The following is an 18,834-nucleotide window of genomic DNA, read 5'->3' as shown; positions in this document are numbered from 1 at the left end:
CAAGCACAAGCCCATGTGGCTGGAACATTAACCTGAAGTTGACATGAGAAAAATAATGTGGGGCTACTTATTTCAATCACAGTCGTGCATCACTTACTGACAGGGACACGTTCTGAGAAATGTGTCATTAGGTCATTTTGTCATGCAAACATCATAGAGTGTACTCACAAAAACCTAGATATTACAGGCTATGACACACCTAAGCTATATTGTATAGCTACTGTTCCTAGGCTACAAACCTGTGCAGCATGTTACTGTACTGAATACTGTACGCAGTTGTAACACAATGGTAAGTACTTTTCCATCTAAACATATCTAAACATGGACAAGGTACAGTAAAAATACACTATAAAAGATGAAAAATGGTACACCTGTATAGGAGGCTTATCATACATGGAGCTTGCAGGACTGGAAGTTGCTCTGGGTGAGTCAGTGAGTGAGTGAGTCCACGTGAGGGCCGAGGACATAATTTTATGCTACTGTATTTATAAACGCTGTACACTTAGGCTATACTAAATTCATTTAAATTTTTTCTTCAACAATAAATTATCTTGAGCATACCATAACTTTTTTTACTTTATATATAATAATTTTTTAATTTTTTTAATTTTTTGACTTTTTTATAAAAACACTTAGCTTAAAACACAAATCCATTGTGCAGCTGTACAAAAATATTTTTTCTTTATATCCTTATTATCCTATAAGATCATATTTTTAATTTTTTTTTACTTTTCAAACTTTTTATTAAAAACTAAGACACAAACACACACACCAGCCTGGGCCTACCCAGGGTCAGGATCATCACCATCTCTGCCTTCCACCTCCACACCTTGTCCCATTGGAAGGTCTTCAAGGTAAAAATACGCATGGAGCCATCATCTCCTATGACAACAATGCCTTCTTCTGGATACCTCCTGAAGGACCTGCCTGAGGCTGACTTACAGTTAACTTTTTTTTTACTAAGTAGAAGTACACAAAATAACAATAAAATGTATAGTAAATACTAGGCAATAGGAAATTTTCAGCCCCAGTATAATCTTATGGGACCACTCTCACATATGTGACATTGACAAAACGTCATTATGCAAGGCATGACTGCACTTATTTTGAGACTATGTCTCTACATACATAGTTCTCAGTAGCATCATTTGTTAAATAAGGATGCTGACATCTTACCTGCCAGAACACAAGGAGTTTAGCCAATTGGTGTTTTGAAGCTTCATCTGACAATAAGTTCTGTGATTCTGTTTATAAGTCAGTGACCAGTGACCCTAGTGACTGGAGGGAGCCCCACAATGTCTGGCATCCATTTCTGAGTCATGACAAAAAGCAGGTGGCCAAAGGGGAAATGGGGCAGGGAAAGGAAGCAGATACAGGACCAGTAGTCATACAAGAGGCTGTGCACACCATGTGAGCCCCTGACTACCTTCTACAGCTAAATGTCCGTATTTCATTCATTGCCCAGCCACAGTTCTCCCTTCCTGCTTCTACTTGGTGTGAACATTTGAAAGCTGATTGCAAAGTCTTGGCTCAAGAGAAACAGCTGGTGAACTCTGGTTTTTAAAGAAAAAATGGATTCTGAATGGCTAAAGCATCTGGAATTTTAAAAATTACGTGATTGTTGCACACAAGTCATTCGCTAAGGAATTTTTACCACAAAGTCATGAAAGTTAGGAACTAACAACGGAAGTCTCCTCGGAGCTAAAAGTCTTATATTACTAAATGGTGCTGACTGAAAAATGGCTCTTCACTGGTGGTTCCAGCTGTGCCAGGAGGGGACCCTCCTCAACCCAGGGTGGCTGCCAAGGGAATCTCTGGAAGCAGTGGGCTCTGCTTGGATTTATGAGAACACAGCATATAAACTCAATTACCATCATGATTATCAAAAGAATGATTCTGGCCAGGTGCAATGGTTCACATCTGTAATCCTAGTACTTTGGGAGGTCGAGTCAGAAGAGTTGCTTGAGGCTCAAGGTCAATCCGGCCAACATAAAGAGACTCCATCTTTTTTAATTAAAAAAAGAAAAAAAAAAAGAATGATTCTAATTCTGGTCTAATGACCCTAATCTAAAATAATACCTATTTTTGTACTCAGAAACTTTGTGCACTAGTCTTTAAATCTTGTTTAAAGGGCCCAGCGCAGTGGCTCACGCTTGTAATCCCAGCACTTTGGGAGGCTGAGGCGGGCAGATTACAAGGTCAGGAGATCGAGACCATTCTGATCAACATGGTGAAACCCTGTCTCTATTAAAAATACAAAAATTAGCTGGACATGGTGGTGGGCGCCTGTAATCCCAGCTATTCGAGAGGCTGAGGCAGGAGAATCGCTTGAACCCAGGAGGCGGAGGTTGCAGTGAGCTGAGATCGTGCCACTGCACTCCAGCCTGGCGACAGAACGAGACTCCATCTCAAAAAATACATATATTGTTTAAAGGTCACCATTGTATCCTCTCTTTGCTCCGAAGGTCCTGTGTCAAACTTTAGCCAAAACCACAATAAAATTCAAATATCAACAATTTAGTCTCTAATCCTTCTCCAATCAAAATTTTTACATTTAAAAAAAGAAAAAGCTTTAATAAGCATAATAAATTGGCTTTTTTCCACATTAATGTCATAATGTTTGAGCAATTGGCAAGTACTATTTTTGTCATTTAACAAAAAACAATAATAGTTTGCCTCTCACTTTTTGGATGGATACATGCAGCACAGAAATGGGTTACAAGGGCAGAGACATCAAGCTATTTGTCTACCTTGGTGAGATTACAGTATTTTTTTAGTGTTCATTTACTTGTTTGTAGTTTTCTGTGTTTCCTGTAATGAGCATGCATTGCTTTTGGAAAAACAAAAACCAATAAGATAAACTTAATTTAGGAAACAAATAAACTAGGAATTGTTTCTGCAGCACAGAAACAGAGCATTCATGCTCCTCTCAGAAGTTTCTGCCTTCTTCTGGAGGCATCTTGGGTGAGCAATGAACTTCCTGCAGAAAAGTCTTGGGGCCCAGCCCTGCAAAGTAACCATGACACCCAATGCCTCAATTTCTGGTTACACCTCATGTGCTATCCTAAGGGTTCTGGCAGATGCGTGTTGAAACAAAACAAAACAATCCAGATACCACTTTAAGATTTGCAATGAGATCTTGCAACCTGTTCTTTCAGTGTTTTAATAACTTTTCTGCAAATTGTCATCATTTGTTTTACAAGAAGATAGTTTAAAGTATATTTTATAAAACAAGTCTGAAGGAAATTAAAATTATGCCAAAGCCTCTTTTGCCAGGACTAACAATTCACTCTTACATTTTGGGTCTATAGATATGCAGGATGGAGGTTGGGCCTGTTGGCTCATGCCTGTAACCCTAGTGCTTTGGGAGGCCAAAGTGGGAGGAATGATTGAAGCCAGGAGGTCGAGACCAGCCTGAGCAACATAGCAAGACTCCATCTCTAAAAAAAATAGTTAGCTGGGCATGGTGGCATGCGCCTGTAATCCCAACTACTCAAAAAGCTGGAACAGGAGGATCTCTTGAGCCCAGGAGTTCAAGGCTACAGTGAGCCATGATTGTGCCACTGCACTCCATCCTGGGTGACAGAGCAAGACTCTGTCTCTTAAAGAAAAAAAAAAAAGTACCTAAATTCTAATATAGGTTCTGAATCACAGCTCCACTCTATAATTTCAGTTTGGCAAGTGGCCAAGAACACAGTTGTGAGTGGCACCCACACCAGGGTTCTAATCCTGGCTTTACGCTTAAGAGCTCTGTGAGCGTGGGAACCAAGCAGGGTGACCCTGAACCTCAGCTTTGTCATAGGGAAATGAGGACTGTAATCCCAGTCCCATAAAGATGCGGGGAGGATTTCATCAAAGGAATTCATAATAAAATGTCTGGCACATTGTAAGTTCTAAAAACCTGCAGATGTTACCGCTCCCTCCCAGTACTATCATGTCTTATATGTGCATAGTGACTCATACTCCACAAGGTGCCTTCAGATCTTTTGCCTCATTTGATCCTCAGGCAATGCGATCAGTACAAAAGGCAGTAATTACTACTCCCATTTTTCTTTTATCTTTTTTGTAAACAGATGAGAAAACAGGCTCAAAGTCAAAGAGCCCGAAAAGCGGGTGTCTTGTCCAGGGCTCTTTTTGCTCTGTGGCACAGAACTGAACCTCAGAGGACTTCATGTACCATGCCGAGCACAAGAGAACTACATGTGTTTTTAAATGCCTTACTATTCCTACATTAATCAAATCAAACTGGTATTCTCACATTACTCCCAATTATTTAGATTTTGCCTAGGAAAAATAGCAACCAAGGTTTTTTGAGAGTGCACTGGGTATCTCAGGCATTGGGCGAGGTGCTTCACTTCCACCATCACAGTTAAACCGCATAACAACCCTATGAAGCAGGTACTGTCATAGTCTCCTGCATGTCCAGGATTGACATGCAGGCAGACTGTCTCCAAACCCCGGTTCCTATGGTCCTAGTGCTGTCCAACTCAAATTTGTCCAGTTGATGATAAAACTTTGCAAATTGATTTCCCATACAACAAACCTAACGACATATGGAGGCCAGGCTATGAGTGTTCTCTTTTACATTTCAGGAGACTGAGGCTCTGAGAGGTTAAGCGACTGACCCAGCCCTGTCCTCACCCAGCAAGGACACAAGGCAGCACTCCCTAACTCCAAATCTCACTGTCTTTGGAAAACCTCACGTTTTAAGAGTGAGAAGGTAGAAGTCCTGTCATTGTTGAAAAACAACCATCCACAATCATCACTAAGAGTTGACAGCGAGACCCGCGCTCCAGGCGGTGGAAACCGAGCAGTCTCCGGCTTGGGCCGTCCTCGTTAGTGTAGCCAAGTAGGAAGTGGGCGGTGACACTGATTTCAGAGCAGCCCCTAGGGAAGGCACAGGCACCAGTTCCTGGTCCCGCTCCCAGCCTCCTCCCTCCAGGTCCCCAAGAGGTGGAACCCGAGATCCAGCTGGGTCTTGGGGTTAAGGCGGGCGGGACGTCCCCTGTCCCGAGGGGGCGCAGGCTGGGGCGCACCGCAACGAGAGTGCGGGCGGCGCAGGTGTCCCAGGAGGGATACAAACCCCAAGCACGCCCCTGCAACCTTTCCTGGTCACCTGGACACGCAGCGGGGGCGCGGGTCAGACTCCTACAGTTTCGCAAACTGCGGGTTCGGGGGATAGCTGCACAGTCCTAGGTCAGGGACCTGGCCCGGCTCGGCGCTGGTGCCGGGCTGGCAGCCCAAGACTCGCTCTTCTCTCAACCCCGCATGCCTCGCGTCCTGACTCAGTTTCCTTCACCTCGAAAGGGGTTGTTAACAGAGGCACGCCCTGACCTACAAGACTTCCTGGGGGCCAGAGCGCGCCCTCCCTGCCAGGACCCCCCAGGACGTGCTAGGACTCTGTGGCAGCTCGCCTACCTGCGCGGTGGCTCACGCCGCCGCCGCCGCCGGCGGCTGGGGCGCCCTGAGGACCCCTGCCTGGCATGCGCCCCGCTGCCAGCTCCTCCCGCTCCGCCTGGACTGCCTCCTGCTCGCTCCCCGAGGCCACAGGCGGGGGGAAGGGAGCAGCGCGCTGGACGGGAAGTGGGGAGGGGGCTGGCGACGAAGGGGGCGGCTCCTTTCTTCTCCTCAGCAAGTCCGCTGTTTCCTTTCCAGCATTGGCCCCTGACGCGCGCGCGCGCGATGCTGGAGCGGGCGGGGCCAGCGGCCCTCACAGCCTGTCTCCGGGATCTCAGGACCTCAGAAAGTTTGCTTTCGCTCTGACTCATTTCTGGAGGAAACAAGAGGGGAAGTGCAGGAAGCCTCCAGGATGGGGTACAGGAGGGCGCCTTCCAGACGCATGATTTAAGAAGTGACCACACAGTGATGGAGAAGATGGAGGGATGTGAGGGGCTCATTTATACAAAGTGGGTGCGGGGGGGGCGGAGTGGGGATGACTGATGACCCTGGAAAGAGATGAGTGCGAGCAGATGTTTAGAAATGAGATGGGATTCCAACTTCTAGCATCTTCCAGCAGCTCCGGGCTGGTTCCAGGACACAGGCTGGTTCCAGGACACAGGAGTCCATGCAAGCTCCTAGGCAACTGACTCCCGCCTTCACCCCTTCTCTTTGGTTCATTCAAAGAAGCCACTGGAGCACCCCCTAGGTAGCACCTGCTATAGAACAATGGGTACAAGGAAGGGGGCTACACATGGGCTTTTTGCCCTTAAGCAGCTCACTTCCGGACTAGAAGGAGAGCCACGTGCATAGAAAACCAAATCACAACATGAGATAGAATGTGCCCTGTGCCAGAGGCTTGGCACAAAACCTCTTGCAATGGTTCAGGGATAGGAGGGAGAACTGTGAAGAAGAAGGGTTGGGGAGACGTTCTGCAGGAATGGGAAGGATCTCCTTAGAACGAGAGGAGTTAGAACTAGAGGAGGGCTGAGGTCCTTCAAAAGCTGAAGATCTTAAGACTGAAAGCACACAGTCGTACTTAAAATCAGTGTGTTTGCCCGGCATGGTTGTGCACTCCTGCAGTCCCAGCTACTCGGCAGGCTTAGGTGGGAGGATTGCTTGAGCCCAGGAGTTCAAGGCTTCAGTGAGCTATGATGGGACCACTGCACTCCAGCCCAGGTGACAGAGAGAGACCCCCCACACCCCCACCACATCTGTAAAAATAAATAAATGTATGAATATCTAAGGCCAGGCACTTTGGCAGGCCAAGGTGGAAGGTTCACTTGAGTCCAGAAGTTTGAGATCAGCCTGGGCAACCTAATAAGACCCTCTTTTTTTTTTAACTTTTAAGTTCGGTTTGTTACATAGGTAAACTTGTGTCATGGGTGTTTCTTATACAGAGTATTTTGTCACCCAGGTATTAAGCCTAGTGCTCATTAGTTGTTATTCTTGATCCTCGCCCTTCTCCTACCCTCCATCCTCCAAAAGGCACCAGTGTGTGCTGTTCCCCTCTATGTGTCCATGTGTTCTCATCATTTATCTCCCACTTATAAGTGAGAACATGTGGTGTTTGGTTTTCTGTTCTTGTGTTAGTTTGCTAAGGATAATGGCCTCCAGCTCCATCCATGTCCCTGCAAAGGACATTATCTCATTCTTTTTTATGGCTGCATAGTATTCTATGGTATATATGTACCATATTTTCTTTATCCAGCCTGTCATTGATGGTCATTTAGATTGATTCCATATATTTGCCGTTGTGAATAGTGCTGCAATGAACATGTGTGTGCATGTGTCTTTATAATAGAATTATTTATATTCCTTTTGGTGTATACCCAGTCATACGATTGTTGGGTCAAACAGTATTTCTGTCTTTAGGTCTTTGAGGAATCACCACACTGTCTTCCACAATAGCTGAACTAATTTACACTCCCACCAACAGTGTAAAAGTGTTCCTTTTTCTCCACAACTTCTCCAGCATCTGTTATTTTTTGACTTTTTAATAATAGCCATTCTGACTGGTGTAGATGGTATTTCATTGTGGTTTTGATTTGCATTTATCTGATAATCAGCGATGTTGAGCTTTTTTTCATATGAATGTTGTCTGCATGTATGTCTTCTTTTGAAAAGTGTCTGTTCATGTCTTTTGCTCATTTTTTAATGGGGTTGTTTGTTTTTTTCTTGTAAATATAAGTTCCTTATAAGATGCTGGATATTAGATCTTTGTTAGATCACAGTTTGCAAAATTGTTTTCCCATTCTGTAGGTTGTCTGTTTACTCTGTTGATAGTTTCTTTTGCTGTTCAGAAGCTCTTTAGTTTAATTAGATCCCATTTGTCAATTTTTGCTTTTGGCATCTTCATCATGAAATCTTTGCCCATGCCTGTGTCCTGAATGGTATTGCCTAGGTTGTCTTGCAGGGATTTTATAGTTTTGGGTTTTACATTTAAGTCTATAATACATCTTTAGTTAACTTTGTATAAAGTGTAAGGTAGAGGTCCAGTTTCAATCTTCTGCATATGACTAGCCAGTTATCCCATCACCATTTAGGAAATTCTTTACCCATTGCTTGTCAAAACTCTTTCTATAAAGAAAAAAAAATTTAATTAGCCAGCACAGTGGCCTGTACTGGTAGTCCCAGCTACTTGGGAGGCTGAAGCAGGAGGATCACTCTAGCTCAGGAGGTCGAGGCTGCAGTGAGCAGTGATTGCACCACTTCCCTCCAGCCTGGGCTAATGGAGTGAGACCGTGCCTAAAGAGAGAGAGAAACAGAGAGAGAGAGAGAGAGAGAGAGAAGCCTCAAATCCTGCCTGAATTTTTAGCCTAGCAGCCTGCCCTTCAAATTTCAAACTTGCTAGACCTTAAAATCAAGTGAGCCAATTCCTTAAAATAAATCTTTCTCTTCTTTTTCTCTCTTGCCTCTTTCTCTATCCTTTTCTTCTCTCTCTCTTTCTATCTCTTTCTCCTCTCTCTATCTCTCTCCGTTTCTCTCTTTCTCCTCTCTCTGTCTCTCTTTCTCTTCTGTCTTCTCTATCTATCTATCTATCTGTCTGTCTGTCTTCCTGTCCTCCTCCCACTTGCTCACTCCTTTCTTTGGGTCCCCTCCATTAGTTTCTTCCCTTCTCCCCACCCCTTATCTTGGGCCTCCCCAGAATTTAATCCATGGCCTGCTTCTCTTCTTCAGCATCCCTCATACTTGACCTTACTCATCCCTCTCATCTACTTCCAGGGTTTCAACCACCTGGTGAAACCTCAATCAGAATCCCTGACTGCATCCTGTCTCCCAAACTCCAGATTCATGTTTCCAACTTACAGATTCTGCTGGGTTCTCGAAGTTAATATCACCAAAACGATTCTCATGGTCCTCTCTAGCACATTCCCAAAACTGCTGCCTTTCCTGTATTAAACTTTTCTTCAAGATAGCTTTACTCTCTTCTTGTCCCCCCAGCCAATCCTACATCCCCCCTCACATTCGTCCCTTTCATTCAGCCATTGGATCCTGTCCTTTCCACCTCAGAACTGTCTTTTGTATCCATTTCCTCCTGTCCATCCCTCACTAGCCCTAAATTAGACTGAGCTTCATTGTATTTCCAACTGCCCCCTCAACAGCACCACCCTCAACAGCACCACTTGGTTGTCTAAGAATCCATTCAAACCAACCGAATTGAAAACCATTCCCATTCTTTTCCCCTCGATTCTGTACTGCTAATTGTGTTCCACACCTCCACCACTGGTCCTACCAACCATCTCATTAGCCCTGTGGCATAGTCTGGAAGGCATCGTACTATGTGGTTAGGAGCATACGCTCTGCACTCAGATAACGGCACCGTATCCGAGCTCCACTACTTCTCAGCTGTGGACTTTGAGGAGTTATTTAACCCTCTGCTAAGTCTCAGTCTGCTCATCTGCAAAACAAAGGTGATGGTGGTACCATAGAAGGTTGCTGTGAGAGGGTCTGATATATGGTCTAGAGTGGGGCCCAGGCAATGGATTTTTTTAAGTCCTCCAGGTGATTCTAAAGCACAGTGAGGGTTGGGACCCCCTTCTGTAGTGGTAGTATGGACAGATTTGTGGTAGATGCAGAAAGACTGATTAGGAAACAGGTAGGAGTTCCAGGTAAGAGACCATGAGCATTTGTAATGAGGATAGAGAAGATATGGCTGGCTGAGCGCGGTGGCTCACACCTGTAATCCCAGCACTTTGGGAAGCCAAAACAAGTGGAATGTTTGAGTCTAGGAGTTCAAGACCAGTCTGGGTGACACGGTGAAACCCTATCTCTACAAAAAAAAAAAAATTAGCTGGGTATGGTAGCATGCACCTGTAGTTCCAGCTACTTGGGGGGCTGAGGCAGGAGGATCACTTGTGTCTGGGAGGTTGAGGCTGCAGTAAGCCATGTTCATGCCAATGCACTCCAGCCTAGGTGACAAAGTAAGACCTTGTGTCAAAATGAGAGGGGAGAGAGAGAGAGAAAGAGAGAAAATGGGGCCATATTCAAGAGACACTTAGGAAGTAAAATTATATGAAACTTGGTAACTAGATGTTGAGGGTAATTGAGAGGAAAGCATCTAAAATGACTCCGGCTTTTAATTTAGTTGACTAGGTTAGGTGGATATGGTTCCCAAATATGTTTGTTCATTATAAGCACTTGGGGAAAATTTATATATTTTTTCCTAGCTGTTATGTATTATATATTCCTAGTCTTATCAAAGACCTCTGTGCAAGATTATTCTATTTTCACCTTGATTATTCTGGGAACTATGTTTTGCAGAATCACCTTCCCTGAATGGATCCCAGCTACACTTGGCCAAAAGCATAATATTTGGGAGGTGGCAGTGAGCAGTAGTCATTTTGTTCTAAGGTTACTGTTGGTTGGAGACAGTCAGAGACAGATGCAAAGGTGCTGGTGGTTTCCAGTTTGCCCTATCTCTCCCTATTCCATGCCCAGGTCTCCTCCTCAACTACTAGCTCCATAGGCCAATAGCAGCCCCAGGCTCCCTATGAGATGCTTCTCTGCACATTCACAGAGGAAGCAGACACAGAACCATCAACCTTCTGTAGATGTCTATACCAGCCCCTTCACAGTCCTCCTCCAACATCTGTACATACATAGCTCCCAGATTTTCTGTAAGCCCCAACTCATTCACCCACACAGGGCTGGTTAAACACCTTTCTCAGATCCTTCATCTCCCTTTTTAGACTTCTGCTTCTCCAGCTCTTCTCACAATTGTGTGAGGTCTAATTCCTGTAATACATTCCTTATTCCACAATACTCATAGTGGTTCTCCTTCTCCAATTGATCCCTCACTGGTAAACCTCCCAACTCCAAATCTCTGGTGTGGGTACTAGAACAGTTTTCCTTTAGTTTTTTGACAGCTTTCTCATTCCAACACAATGCTGTATTAATTAGCACTCTTAATTGCAACTAACCAAAACCAATATACTCTAACTTAAGTAAAACAAATTTTGGTGAGGAAACAAGAGTCATTTCATGGAGCCTGAAGGCATAAGGAAGCTGGTCTTCTGGAAACACTAGAGCCAGCTCTGGAAAGCCAGAAGGATCCTGGAAGTCTTGCTCATCCCTACTTTTTTCTGCGCATCTGCTCCCAGTTGCTTCCGAGTTTACCTGTTTGTAATCCAGCCACATGAAAAGCTTGACCCTCTTGGAGCCGATTCTGGATCTTTAGGAGCAAGATCCTAGTGAGCTCAGTAGGTCGGAAGTCCCTCTCTCAGGTCATCAAGTGTAACTGAAGAAGCGGACCCCATAGGAACACAAGACAACCACAGCCAACCAACCCTGAATGAGGGGTGAGTGGAGACCATCACGTTGGACAGCCATCCCCAAATGTGCCTACTTTAAATGTCATGGTGAAGATTAGACACCATGAATCCTGCTGCCTGCAAATAAACAAATGATATCTATAGTTTCCCTCTGCTTCTAAGTTCTGGCTGCTAACACATGTAAAGGTTGTCCACAGAGAGGATAACGAAGAGCAAATGATGAAGGGATGATTGTTCTATCAATCTTTTAAATTTAAATTACTGGACAACTCTTTCTTGTGGATACTACCAAAGTCTTCATGAGATTGGAAATGGAGTAATGCCCTGCTGACACAATCTGAGGTCATAGCCTAGAATCTTTGCATCATTAGCAGGATCGGCATTTGCTCTGTTGTATTGAAATTATGCATATCTACAGATCACATTTACACAGTCAACGAACATGAAATACTAGAGGTATGACATTGTAGCCAGAATCTAGGAGCTCAAAGGAAGTAAAGTGTACAACTCTTTTGCCGGGTAACAAATACTGTATGATTCCACTTATATGAAGTAACTAAGTAGTAAGATTCCTAGAAACAGAAAGTAAACTGATGGCTGCTGGGGACTGGGAAAGGAGGAAATGAAGAGGTGTAGTTTAAAGGATACAGAGTATCCTTTTTAAAAAGTTTCGTAAAGTAAAAGGTTCTAAAGGGCTGGGCGTGGTGGCTCATGCCTGAAATCCCAGCACTTTGGAAGGTCGAGGCGGGCAGATCACAAGGTCAAGAGATCAAGACTATCCTGGCCAACATGGTGAGACCCCGTCTCTACTAAAAGTACAAGAAATAGCTGGGCATGGTGGCACACCTGTAGTCCCAGCTACTCGGGAGGCTGAAGCAGGGGAATTGCTTGAACCTGGGAGGCAGTGGTTGCAGTGAGCCGAGATCACGCCACTGCACTCCAGCCTGGTGACAGAGACACACTGTCTCAAAAAAAAAGGTCTAAAGATCCATTGCACAACAGTGTGAATAAATTACTACTACCGACCTCCACACATAAGCGTGGTAAATATGATGGGTTTTTTTTTTACCACATTTAAATGGAAATAAAATATTATCACTACCAAAAATTGTGTTTAAAAATATGGAAATCTCTTAGAAGTTTACTAATAATAACTCATGGACACTTACAACATGCCAGACACTATTCTGTACAATTTAAACTTGTTAAAGGCATTTCACCTTCACAATAACCTGATTTCATATCCATTTCTAGACGAGGTAACTGAGGCATAGAAGGTTAGAACTTACTCAAAATCTCAAACATAGTAAGTGGCCGAGCAGGGATTTGGGCCCAGGAAATCTGGCTGTAGGGTCCATATTCCTACCCACAATCATATACTATACTCTCACTAGAGAAAATGGCATTTTCTGATGCCTGAGTACAAACTGTCACTCTCCATTCATATAATGAGACTTATACTTGGCTAATAAGTATGCTGCGTTTTCATGCATAATATTATCTCCCCCTTCCCTTAATTTTATTCCCAGAGGAAGGTGAGATGGGAGAAGGTGGGCTATGACAATCATGCTTTATATACAATCAATGTTCCTTTTCATCTCCCCTTCTAAACTGTAAGCTGTTTGAGGGCAAATGTCATGCCTTATTCATTTTTGCATCCTGTCTGGCCACAGACTTGTTGGAATGAATGATCTAAATTAAGATTCTGACTCTTGACAGGCTGGTTGATTTATCTCTCAAGTGTCCTGCAAATTCTCTGAGTATGGCAATGATAGATACTCAAGAAAATTCCCATCAAGTTACATAACTAGAGTTAAATAGGAAATATTCTCATTGAGTACAATAACAATGCTCAAACAATTCTGGGAAATTTAATTGTTTAAAGGAGATCTTTTCTTTAAAGAAATGTGAATGAATTGGGGAAACGAAATCAGTCTTAAACTCAGGAAATAACATTAGACAACATGAAGACTCTCATTTGTTAATGCCTGGAAATAGGAAGTTGGTTCCGTTTCAAATACCATCAGATAGTGGCCATGCCAAAGGATGTTATCCTAGTGTTAGGCTAAATATATAATATAAATAACCTTCCTTTTGCAGTGCATATTGTCTTAAAGCCACAATAGTGAGATAATTCATGGGAAACTGGCAGAGACGCTGCAGGCTCCCGCTCTAGACCTGTGATCCCAAGATGACTGAAACTTGTGGTCATCTTTACCTCCCAGTGATTAGCCTGCGCTAGAGATGTGGCACTCAAAATGTGTTTACATGGTCAAACAGCCAAAGCCATTAAGGAAGGGCATGTTAATTTTACTCTGCCTAAAGACCTACCACTCAATGGTTTAAACCTGTTTCTGCCAGTTTACCACATGTAATATAGGAACAGTTAACCCAGAATCTCTCCAGTCAGAGATTTATTCACAATTAAATAGTTCACCATGGGACGAGTGCTCCTCGCCTGGCTGCTCGGTTTTGAATAAGTAGACTTTGTTCTCTATTCGTGTCTACATTTACTCCAACTTCCACCAAGGAAGAGATACTCGCCCCCCTCTCACTGTTTATCACCTCGGCCGTATCACCTATCATTCCTAAGTGATAGGCACCAGCCCTCTCTTTCCATCTTTCACATTGATTGTCTCGTGTGACCCTTGACAGGTAACACTTTGTTACTCTCACAGCTCTCATATACAGGGGGACAACATGAATGGCCATAATAATAGGTGGCAACCTTATTATCATTAGAAAGCGCAGCAATTTCAAACCTCTTTTTCTGATTTTTAATCTTCTGGCCAACCTCTCTTCATTGGTTTTCTGACCCAATCCTCTCACAGCTGATTTTTATGTTGTCTGATCAGCATAAATTCCTGGCTTGTGTCTTCTTAATGAGAGAGAGGGGACCTCCCGGTCCCCCAAAACTGATGCACATTGCAACCATCAGAAGCTTTTAAATGCCCCAATTCAACAGCCACATTAGAAGATCTCAGGAGGCTCTGCAGGCAGTTTCAAAGACAGTGTCTGTAAGTGGACCACTGTCCAAAGTCAGGAGTTCATCTCATTAATGAAGTGCTTGACCTTAAGCCACTCACATTTTTCCCATCTCGTCTGTATTCCTCATGTGTTACACAGTGAGTAAAGTAATCGTGTGCTTTAATCTTCTCTTGCAAATGCTGTTAATGGTCAGGTCTCTGTAAGGCTATTCCAGGGAAAGAAAAATTCATGCCATTCAGCCAATTTGAAATTTGAATTCAAGAATTGATTAGGGGTTCTTTCTCCAATTAAATGTGTGTGTTTGGGGATACATCACTTAATTTTCTAGCTTCCTTCTTTGAAAACAAAGGGAAACCACATGAGTGGCTTTTAAACTTTTGTTTCATGGCTGGTTGCTAAAAACTTAAGAAAAAACAAGAAGGTGAGATATATAATGACACTAACATTTTATTTTGCCATGTAAATTTACTTTTTTTTTTTTTTTATAGAGTTTTGCTCTTTTTTGCCCAGGCTGGAGTGCAATGGCTCGATCTCGGCTCACTGCAACCTCTACCTCCTGAGTTAAAGCAATTCTGCTTCAGCCTCCCGAGTAGCTGGGATTATAGGCACACACCGCCATCCCCGGCTAATTTTGTATTTTTAGTAGAAACGGGGTTTTACCATGTTGGCCAGGCTGTTCTTGAACTCCTGACCTCGGGTGATCTGCCTGCCTCAGCCTCCCAAAGTGCTGGGATTACAGGCGTGAGCCACTGCACCCAGCCATACATTTCTTTAAAAAAAAAAAAAAAAAAAAAAACTTCTACCAACTACCATCGCCACCACTTCATAAAGAAAAGCCTTTTTTTAACCTTAAAAAAATAATAAATATGTGATAGAAGCTAGCACAGTTTCTTAAAAAGAGTGAATTTTGCTTTCTCTAAAGCTCATTTATCCTGGTTTTTCCTTTCTTTTTTATTTTGCCCTGGCCGGTGAAACTTCCACAGTAGGTAGGACCAGTCTCCAACTGTGGTCTTAGGGACCAACTAATGAGACAGCCCCTGAGCTAAGGAAGCCAGAGAGCTTCTCTTTTCAGTGTGAGGCATAGTTTGCAAAAATAAGCTCATGAATATCATTAAGCTTTATGTTATGAGAATGTTTACCCATTTTCAAGTATAAACCTGTTTGTAATATTTTGAATTTTGGATTTGGCCTTTCAGAGGATAAAACTGGAACATAGGCATGAGAACTAAACTACCAGTAGCCACAGAGGCACTCACCAAATATTTTTGAGTTGCTGGCATCCAGACACATAGTGGGAATGCCTTCCCAACCTCTTTGAAGCTGAGGATGGCCATGTGACTGGCTTAGGTCAGTGAAATGTGAGCAGAGGAGATATGCTTCCCATCTGGGCGGAAGCTTTAGAAGCCAGTGCTTGATTCATCGCTCTTTTTCTGCCTCTCTGTATAAAAGTAAGTCTTCAGATGGAGCTTCTGTCAGCCTCGATCCCAAGAGCCTCTGTGAGTAGGATCTCACCTGTAAACTTCTATAGAACATAAAACATGAACAAGAGAAAAGGAAGCATACATTGAATTAAGCTACTGAGATGTAGGCATCTTTGTTGCCACAAGATAACCTATCTCGTCTTGATTAGTCTACCAAAGTTCTCTCAGTTCTGAAAGCCTGTTACGTGAATGGCCACACGATGTCTCAGATCGTAAGTTGTGGAACTGGAGCTGCTTTCACCAACAATACTGTCGTCAACAACACTCACGTTCCTCAATCATGCCGCCTCCCCCAAATCCTAACTAAAGTAATTCTAATATTGAGCAAGGCATTATTCCAGAAATGAAATCCAAGGCTTGGCAACAGTCAGAGCACATGAGGGCAGGATCATGACAACATGGGGAAGAGAAGATTTCACAGGGTAGAGCACTCCTTGGGGGATTTCCTTGCTCTAGGTTGGAATCAGAAGGTTAAAAGACTTCCAATCTGGTTCCAAAATGTTTTATGGGACTTAAAGAAATCTTAAAGGGGAAGAGGAGACTTTTCTTTCATTCTTCAGGCATCTGAGACTATGGATACAATGGCTGGAGCTCTGGACGCCATCTTGAACCTTGAAGAAAAAGCCACAGCTTAGGAATGGCAAAGCAGATAACTGGAATTAGTCTGGTTCCGTGACAACTTTGTGGGGTTGCCATATCCCCCCTGGATTGCCTTCCTTTAGATTTCCTTTATGGAACAGGGAAAAATTGTTACCTTGTTTATGCCACCATTAGTTGTTTTTCCTTATATGAAGCCAAGCCTAAATGTAACTATTATATACCATTTTTTTAATTATTTGAAAGATACTGTTTATCTTTCTTTTTAAATTTTTTGGCTTTTTGGATTTTTACAATTTAAAATAATGTATATAATTTATTTTAAAAGAAATATGAGGGCTGGGCGTGGTGGCTCATGCCTGTAATCTCAGCACTTTGGGAGGCCAAGGTGGGTGGATCGCCTGAGGTCAAGAGTTTGAGACCAGCCTGGCCAACATAGTGAAATCCTGTCTCTACTAAAAATACAGAAATTAGCTGGACGTGGTGGCAGGCACCTGTAATCCCAGCTACTAGGAAGGCTGTGGCAAGAGAATTGCTTGAACCCGGGAGGTGGAGGTTGCAGTGAGCCAAGATCAGGCCACTGCAATCCAGCCTGGGCAACAAGAGCAAAACTCCGTCTCCAAAAAAAAAAAAAGAAAAGAAAAGAAAGAAAGAAAGAAAGATGAATGTACTAAAGAGACATATTCTTTTTATTAATGTGTGAACAGAGCATGGAGCCCACTGGTGTGAGGAACTGACCTTGGGGAGCCACCTGGATTCCAGGCTGCCCTCTTTCATTGTCTGAAGCTCAGCTCTGATGCATAGGGGTGGGGAGGGTGGCTAAGGAATTTTTACTTTGATCATCTTAGTCGGGTTTTGAAGGCTTTCGTTACCTGACCCTCTCTTCACAATGGGTTGCCATCTCCAAGTCTTTGGCCTGAAACCTCTGAGGATATGATTACCACTTCCCTTCACCTTTTGCCTATTGAGAAAAGCAACTTCTTTTGCTCTGACTCCAGTCAGCTTTTTGCGCTTTCTCAAAGAACAATGAGTCATTACATCTCAACTAGCCTTCTAAACAGCCAGAGTTTGAACTGAAGTGTATGTATATGTGGTACATAAGGAAACTTAGGGGTCTGAAAGTGCATCATGAAAATCTTGAGGCAATATTGAACAACTTCCTTTTTTAATCTCCAGGGATCTATTTAGCCTCTGGGTTTTTAACCTTTCAATATATCATTTGATTGGTAGTTACCCGTTCCTGAGGGCCACTCAGGTGAGGAGGCTCCAGCAAGGGTGTAGAAGAGGATGAGAACACATCCCTGAGGCCACGCTACAGTATGTGAGAACAGAGACTGAAGACCAGTGATGACCACTGGAAATAGTTTACAATTCCACTGTGTTAGTCAGTTCTCATGCTGCTAATAAAGACATGTCCGAGACTAGGTAATTTATAAAGGAAAGAGGCTTAATTGACTCATAGTTCAGCATCGCTACGGAGGCCTCAGGAAACTTATGATCATGATGAAAGGGGATGCAAACATGTTCTTCTTCACATGATGGCAGGAAAGAGAAGTGCAGACTGAAGGTGGGAAAGCCCCTTATAAAACCATCAGATCTCGTGAGAACTTGCTATCACGAGAACAGCATGGAGGTAACTGCTCCCATGATTCAATTACCTCCCACCAGGTCCCTCCCACCACACATGGGGATTAGTGGAACTACAATTCAAGATGAGATTTGGGTGGGCACACAGCCAAATCATGTCATCCACCAAAGATATTCCTTGCTCCCAGGTCATCTTCCACCACCCATCTGCCGAGCTTTGCTTAGTGATTGACTGCCAACTTTATCACCAGCCTGGTTCCCATGGATTTGGAAAGGTCAATCTGCAGCTGCCTACCCCTCTATCAAAACAACTGAATGTGAATTCTAAAGCCAAGTAGACATTCAAAAAAGTTATCTGTGCAAAATTCTTTCCATTCAGGCATATATGCAAGAACTGACTCTCATGACATAATGCATTTGAACAGCTTCATATGTAGCAACCTTCAATCATTGCTAGCTTCTATCTTCCCTTCCCCTATTCTGCTATTATTCGTTTCACTACCCCAACTGAGAAATAAGGTAGTTTAGTCGAAGTTTGCATGAAGTATTATAAAAAGGTTTTATCATCTTGTCAGGAAGGCATTTTTTTCCATTCATTCTTCAAAGGAAGTCATTCTCCCTAACAATCAAAATCATCTATTTTCTTTACCTGTCTTCCAGGAAATGACACTGAATGAGCTAACACTACTGGGGAACGAATAGCACTGACAGCCCTTGAGGCTCTTGCAAAAGCACTTGCCCAATGAAATGTGCACTCACCCACAGTTCCAGCTGCCCCTCCTGTACAAGGTCAATGCCAGAAGCTCATCTGACTGGTTTGCCCCCAGGGCCCTTGAAACAGCAAAGCTGCACACCGTGATCAAACCACAGCCCTTCCCAGGAGACGCTGACTAAAGCACTTCACTCATTGAGAAGATTTTGTCCTAATCCAGAGGCTTTCCACCTTCCTGCTCATGAAGAGCTGATTTGGA

The 18,834-nt window shown here is 43.4% G+C and overlaps 1 protein-coding gene across 14 annotated transcripts in view; it reads right to left on the bottom strand.

The window, feature by feature from the left end:
* DISC1 (DISC1 scaffold protein) overlaps nucleotides 1-15,508 on the bottom strand; it is a 431,012-nt gene extending 415,504 nt beyond the window's left edge. For 11 of the 14 annotated variants that reach the window (XM_055234476.2, XM_055234478.2, XM_055234479.2 and 8 more), the window contains exon 1: nucleotides 5,419-5,566. In XM_055234476.2, the coding sequence (XP_055090451.1) occupies nucleotides 5,419-5,485 (67 nt within the window). In that variant the 5' untranslated portion in view covers nucleotides 5,486-5,566. Of the gene's footprint in view, nucleotides 1-1,871; nucleotides 2,005-5,418; nucleotides 5,666-15,454 lie in introns of those variants that run through there. The other 3 variants (XR_010114822.1, XR_010114820.1, XM_055234477.2) reach the window with 3 other exon arrangements.
* Nucleotides 15,509-18,834: the final 3,326 nt, after the last annotated feature.

The sequence above is a fragment of the Symphalangus syndactylus genome, chromosome 19 (genome assembly GCF_028878055.3).
Source record: "Symphalangus syndactylus isolate Jambi chromosome 19, NHGRI_mSymSyn1-v2.1_pri, whole genome shotgun sequence".
Taxonomy (NCBI): Eukaryota; Metazoa; Chordata; class Mammalia; order Primates; family Hylobatidae; genus Symphalangus; species Symphalangus syndactylus.
The sequence above is the reverse complement of the archived record's forward strand: the minus strand, read 5'-3'. Positions and strand labels throughout refer to the sequence as shown.